At 33.7% G+C, this 7,196-nt stretch overlaps 1 protein-coding gene across 1 annotated transcript in view; it reads left to right on the top strand.

The window, feature by feature from the left end:
* The first annotated feature begins 263 nt into the window (after positions 1 to 263).
* LOC111637876 (oxysterol-binding protein-related protein 2-like) overlaps positions 264 to 7,196 on the top strand; it is a 30,456-nt gene continuing 23,523 nt past the window's right edge. The window contains exons 1-5 of the mRNA XM_023383469.1: positions 264 to 622; positions 1,871 to 1,946; positions 2,012 to 2,146; positions 2,251 to 2,348; positions 2,421 to 2,594. Coding sequence (XP_023239237.1) covers positions 594 to 622; positions 1,871 to 1,946; positions 2,012 to 2,146; positions 2,251 to 2,348; positions 2,421 to 2,594 — 512 coding nt within the window. The 5' untranslated portion in view covers positions 264 to 593. The remainder of the gene's footprint in view (positions 623 to 1,870; positions 1,947 to 2,011; positions 2,147 to 2,250; positions 2,349 to 2,420; positions 2,595 to 7,196) is intronic.

Below are 7,196 nucleotides of genomic sequence, written 5' to 3'. Positions count from 1 at the left end.
AAAAAATGGCGTTATTTGTATAGAGTTATATAATAAAACTCCGCAAAAGGAGTTAAAATTGAACATATGGCCAGAAGGAGAAGAATACGGCACGTATCGATCGAATCTGCTATATTAAAATGTTTTGATTAAGATTATTTATGCGACGAATGAACGGCGCATGTAAATTAACATTTATGCTAATCATCGTGACACGAAGGAAAAAGAACCATTCGACGCATTTAAGCAAACGTAAGAAAGGCGAACCATTCGCTAAAACGGTTAATTCGGTGACGAGAAAGGACGCTAGCGTCCACTTTCGCTAACATCGATCAGTTCTGGTGACGTCATAGGTACGCGATTAGGAGAGGCGGCGTCCTTGTCTACCTCACCTACTTCTGCATCTGCAAGGACGAAATCGTCGTTATGGTAGAAGCCATCCGGGTGGTCTCGGAAGATATCACTAAGAACCGCCTGGTGAAAATAACAGAACAACGCCTCTGAACGAATTTCCAAAGCAAAAAATAATAATATTCGTTTTTCGCGATTGTTGATGTCTTCCTCTTATATACGATGCTAGTCGTTTCTTGAAAATTTTTCTTCACTCTACTTCAATGGCGAACAAAGCTGTAGAGACTTTCAGGTAAGAACCACATTCGAACGTTATACACGTACAGTACGTACGATCGCCGTAGTACGGAGATTTTTTTTTAATCCTTTCTAGACTCGACATCTTTGTATCGATTTTCGATGTTTGCGGAGAAAATAATCTACGCGTTTAGAAATAAAAACAATAATTCGGAACCGAAAATAATCGTATTTAAAGACGAAAATTCGGTGATTCGTTCAGGACACTCTGACATTGGTCAATCGATAATGAAGTAGCGCGTTTTATCGAATATCCTATCGATTACTTTTCGCATCTTAACCGGAAACGCCATCTCTGGCCGACAAAAGTTAAAGAATATCTTGTTATTTTCAGTTTACTTTGTAATAAATTTTATATAGAAAGCAAATATGAGACGACTGAATGAAAAAATTCATCCGAAAGAAAGGTGAGTTCAAATATCAAAGAAGAGCAATGTATAAAAATAGAGACGAAAATGTAACTGTAAAATTCGTAAAGCATTTTTATAGAAATTCAATTTCGTTCGCAATAAATATAGGGGTATGTCTTTATGTGATGTAAATTTAATAACAGAAGATAAATATGTAATTTTCACATTCCTTGTATAAACCTTCGTGATTATAATAATAAATCATTTTATACGAAATCTGTATAAAAATAATTTCAGCCTGATGATGCTGTATATTGTGTCAAATTTAAAGTACGGGTATATTTTACCCGTACTTCTTTTTTGTGCACGTAAAAAATCAATTATATTTTAAGAAGTGTTTTTATTCAATATATCTTAAAATTTCGAGTGTATTTTAAAAATTTCCATCGATTTTCATTATCGATTAATATCGGTTAATTTGATTTTGTTATTGATCGTTAATTACTTAACTATAAAACCAATCTAATGTCTCCAACTCAAATTTATGGCTAGACATTTCAGTAAAAATAGCCAAATAATACTGTTTCCAATAATACTGTTATAATTCATTTTTTATAGCTAGATAGCGTCATTATAATTTTGATAATTTAGCTAACCAAAAAAATAGCTAAATTGGCAACGCTACCAAGCTCGATATATGTTAATAAAACGATACAGGCGAATTCTTTCGTCAAAATTACTTAGTATCTTAATAAGTAATTATCCCGATAAGAATCCTGCTGTGTCGTTTGATCGTTAATTATGTAAAAATAAACCATTGATTTTTTCAGCTTTAATGGTCAATGGAAAAACATTATTAAAATCAATAAGCAATAATTTTGGCATATTTCTAGAACCAAGTTACCCGTGCCAAAAACATCCGATGATGACGTAAGCGTCTGGAGCATCTTAAAAAATTGCATCGGAAAAGTAAGCAAAGCAGTTATAATACAAATTTTGTTCGATTTTTGTCTAAAATTATTTATTTTTTCTAGGATTTGTCCAAGGTAGCTATGCCCGTTGTGTTTAACGAGCCACTCAGTTTCCTGCAAAGAATAACGGAATATATGGAATACAGTTATCTATTAAAGAAAGCCAATCAGGCTGACGACGCCGTGGAGAGGATAGAGGTACAGTAAAAATATATTCTTCTTTATTTGCCATTTAAGAAAATGAATCTACAATTAAATTACTAACTTGCAATTTATTCACAAAGAAAATTGTTTATCTTTAGTATGTTGCTGCCTTCGCCGTTTCTGCTTTGGCTTCCAATTGGCAGAGACTGAGTAAGCCCTTTAATCCACTTCTCGGGGAAACCTATGAGTTGGTAAGGTAAGAGAACTTCCCCCTACCACATTTCCATTCAAACTTTATCCTCTTGAAAAACCTTATTTAAATTTATAGGGATGACCTAGGTTTTAGGATAATGTGTGAACAGGTGAGTCATCATCCACCCATCAGCGCTTTCCATGCAGATTCCGAACATTTCGAATTTTTTGGAACCATGCAGCCCAAATTAAAATGGGGCAAATCAGTGGAGATTAAACCGGAGGGAAGATTAACGGTCAAATTACTCAGGTTTGTAACTTTACTTTTTGTATTTTACTTTTTAAATCGTCATATTACGCGATTAAAATAAAAAAACTCATTAATAGATTATTGGCTTAACGCGTCTGGGAGAATATTTGATAGATCGTTGGCTTTTCGACTTAATTTATTTTAGTAACAGAAGATAATCGTATGTAGGGTATTAAATATCGATTAGAATTCAAGTTTCATATCATTATAATATAACATATTGTATTGATTGCGAGATGATAACTTTTGTCTATCGTCTAGAAATGATAAGAGAGTTTACATAAAAATATTAATAGAACATTTTTCCTATATTTTTAATATATAAAATAATGTGTGAATATGTTTACATAATATTGTCGGAATTGAAAAGAATTAACAATTATGAACAATGATTCATACAGTAAACTTATTATACAGTAGACCACCTATAACGCGGGTTCATATAATGCGGATTCGTATATCGCAGCAAAAAATTGCGACCGTATTCGTATAAAGATATTAACAGAGGCTCGTAAAATGCGGTAAAACGTCATCGCCGACTCGTGTCGCGACTGAACCAATAGTGGACGAGCAGCCGAACTACTTACACGCTGCAGAGAGTTTAGGCGGGTAAGTTGAGTTTACTATCGTCTGTACAGTGTATAAATTAAGTACTGTAAGTCTAATACAGTACTGTAATTTTATACTTTTCTTGTGAAAAAATATTTCTTATTCAACGGCCATAAAAATTATTTCTATTAATGATGTCTCCAAAGTTCAACGAATTTTTCGCAGAAAAATAACTTCTCAGAAAGCGCGCCCGCCGTTTGGTGCGCTGCTCCGCGACGAAAACAAGCTTAAGCAATGGCGTCGTCGAACGGTGCACACTCGGTAAGTAATCCTACAATTATTTGTTTATAGCATAGTTTATATGGATTATTCCCAAAAAATTATACGTGCTTTGGAAATGTTGAGTCAAATTAGTCTAGAATCGATTAATTTTATGGAAGAAAACCTTTCAAACAGCCGTAGTCCGTAAACTGCACACGTGCCGGGCTGTGATTGGCTCATGTATTTACGAATTCCTACAACGCGAAATTCTTATAAAGTGGAACGTATCTACCGCGTTATAGGGGGATCGACTGTATAATCTTTTTTATTTTTGACTTTTTCCGTTCTATGGGCATTGAGAGAGCCTTTTTTCAGGCTTATCATGGATTCGGCCAGGCCCACAATGGAAGCGTCTGGGTGGTGAGGGATGGGGGCTCGAAATATCCAGGACAGATTACCTGCCAAAAAATTCGTTTCTCCACTGTCCGGTTCGATCCCGGTTCTCCAGAGTGGTAGGCGGTCATCTGGTCATCCAGTAGTCTCATAAAACGCCACACATTTTAGACAAATAGAGAAAGCAATTTAAGTAAAGTAGAACCTCGTTTTTACGATTTAATCAGTTTCCACAAAGCGAATTGTCGTTAAGCCGGGCCGTCATAGTTATTATAAGCTCAGTGTACTAAATTGAGATTCTGTTTCGTTTTAATTACGAAGCACTACACAGAAATGATCAATAAAAAATATAGCTTTTAAATACGTCACTTTATACAGTCATTAAAGAAAATTTATGCCAGACGTAAAACTGGAGTCTATATTACTGATTTAGTGGAGATCGTTGTTGCAATTATGCGTTTAAAATTAAAACGAATTCAATCCGTGATGAGAATTTTTAGTAAAACTGGTTACTTTAAATAATTATCATTTTTAAATAATAAAATTTCAATTTTAATTGAGATTTTTGGTTGAAGCCGAGTAACCGAAATGCATCATTAATATATAGCTTCTTGTCTCAATGATTGTTGATGAATGAATCTCAAACACTGTGTAGTAGAAATAATTGTAATTGATAAGCATTGCCTTTTGGTGTAGATCTAAAACATATAACTATAGGCCTATATTCATGTATGTCTGATGGGGCTTTTGGACCGAAATGCATACCAGTAATAAAGTTGCATTTTGTCCTCAGTAACAGTATGATAAGTCTCTGTTATCTCTACTACACAGTGTTCGAGATTCATTCATCGAGATGCATCAGCTTACCATTCTGGGATATCTGGGATCGAATTCCAGTGGTCACAACACTCCAGGTGTTCCCCAGGTGTTTCGTGGACGGTCTTCCCGCATATGTAGGACTCCTCTCCAACACTCAGCAGCTTTCATTGAAGGCCTAACGGAACCCACAATGGATAATTAAAAAGGTTCTTTCAGTGTTCATAAGACAAAGTGACCCAAAAATAAAAAAAAGGTTATTGTTAAAATGAATCTATTCCTTTCTAGCAAAAAAAAAAAAAAAATTTGTTATGATTACGTTGTCATGTTATTCATCATGACATTCTAAAGTTTTAATAATAATATATGACTACATTTCATTTGTATAATTAAAATACTAGTCTGAAACCAGTGAAATTCGTGATATAAATAATAATGATCTAACTGTTTCGTTCCCAATAGAAATAGAAAATTTATTATTTAATTTTCTTAATGAGCTCTTTAACAATAGTTATTTAATTTGTTATAAAAATTGGATTACTGTACCATTAAATTATTTTAATTTGAAATTAACATATGAGTATTTATTTAGAATCTGATTTATATAAATTGATGTATTTGATTATATCGAGAAATTCATGGAAAGTTATGGCAACCGGTGTATAATAATATAGAATAACGTAACAATACACCAGATTGTTTCTGTCTTATCCGTGCTTTTTTGATCTCATCGATCTCGAAAATTTATGAAAGGTATTAAGTATCGATCGATAATATGCTACAAAAAATACTTTATAATGATATATATAATCTATATATCATTTTAAATTTATAACTTTGTTAATATTTATAAGGTGATTTTAGATATTTTGTTGGAAATCGTTATGTTAAAATCGAAATTTATTATTACAGTATACCGTATCAGTTGAACTTTTAAATATGTATGACAGAGGTGGATCTGCGTTATTTATGACTTAAACAAATTGGTCTAATTATAACAGCGATTTAATTATGTCCGCTCGAATATTTTTAACAAATTTATATAGCTTAATATGTTATAGTAAATTATAAATTTAATTACAACACATTTACTATTAGAAACAGGCCAAATTTTTAATTTCTGATTATTCTCTTTACCAACACAAAATATTATGTTTCGTCATATAATTTAATGTGAACATATTACCGAACAAATATACATTTCTTGAAACTAAAAATTTTTTAAAAAGAACAGTTAAAAGAATTTTAAAAGGATATGAAGTATTAAAACAGGGACAGTTCGTTGAAACAGATAAGAACTGACTAAGTTCTTTTATGTAGCAGTACAGTATACATATATTTCATTTTTTTACTCTTTTCGCCGATGAGCAGTAAGAGCGCCTTTATCAATAATATCTATTATCAATTTGATCAGGTGTATAAAAGGGACGGGGCCCACATATTCGGCCCATTAGCAGCCGAGTAGATAATCACTGAACACTGATGCTTCTTCGATCGAGTATTTGCGTCTCACTAACGGGCTGGCTGCATAGAGTTTTCCGGATTTCTTCACGTGTCTAACAACTAATTAGGGGCCAGTTTCCCCGTAGAAAGTCTTCCCGAAAGATATTCCCCTTGGTAGATTGCCCATGTGTTATGTTTCATTTATATCATCAATTCAATTCCGACATATCTGGGACAGATTCTTCGAAAATTTTCTGTAGTTTTTGATCTCCCGGATTTGATCTCGGGTCTACCACAGCAATAGGCTTTATACCTTTAACTGTCTTGGTCATCCGGCCGACCTACATTCATATATAGGGAAAGGTGGTGCAAGATGGGGTCATGGGGTAAGACGGGGACGTCTGTTTATTTGTGGTTAATGTGCTTTTATCTAGCTGTTATTTGGGGAACTAAATGTCTACCTGGAAAGGATCATGGAGCGAGAGAACGTCCAAATCGCTCTCTTTGTTTGGAAGTAAGACACGTTTTTCAAAGTTTCAGCAATACTTCATCTAATTTTACGCCTGCTAAAAAGTTTCTACAAAGTAAGTATCATTGTGAACTTTTACATTACCTTTTAGATGAAGATATTATGGTATTCGAAGTAACCTTTAAGACTGTTTAGTTTTGAAATGAAGTTTACCTGTGTTTGGAGTCCGTATGAAAAGTGTACGTTGGGGGCAAGATGGGGTACCCGTCTAGCCCCAGGTTGACCATGAATATGACCTATGAATCCAAAAGTATTTTCGGAGGCAGACTTTATTGCTACAGAGACGACAAACAGGCCCCTTCAGCAAGGGTAGGCCTAATAGGAAACAAAAGACAAATGACACAGAATGCCTCTATTGTGGATGGTTATACAGTCGAGCGTCGATTATCCGAAAGTCAATTATCCGAAAGAATTCCAGTCGGCGAATTTAAATTTTCGCCAGTGCTGTGGCGCTGCAATCTTTGGCTATGTCTTGGGCTACTCAAATATTTTACGTTTTTGATACTAAATTAACTTCTGAAGTATAATTTTTTATTGTTTTTATATTTTTCAATATATTTATTTTGTTTGTACAAAATAAAAAAATAATTTTTAACGATACAATAGTCTTC

The sequence above is a fragment of the Centruroides sculpturatus genome, unplaced genomic scaffold (assembly GCF_000671375.1).
Source record: "Centruroides sculpturatus isolate CEXI.00-Female unplaced genomic scaffold, Cexi_2.0 scaffold1039, whole genome shotgun sequence".
In the NCBI taxonomy this organism is placed as follows: Eukaryota; Metazoa; Arthropoda; class Arachnida; order Scorpiones; family Buthidae; genus Centruroides; species Centruroides sculpturatus.
Note: the sequence above shows the minus strand (reverse complement) of the source record. Positions and strands in the feature narration are given on the sequence as shown.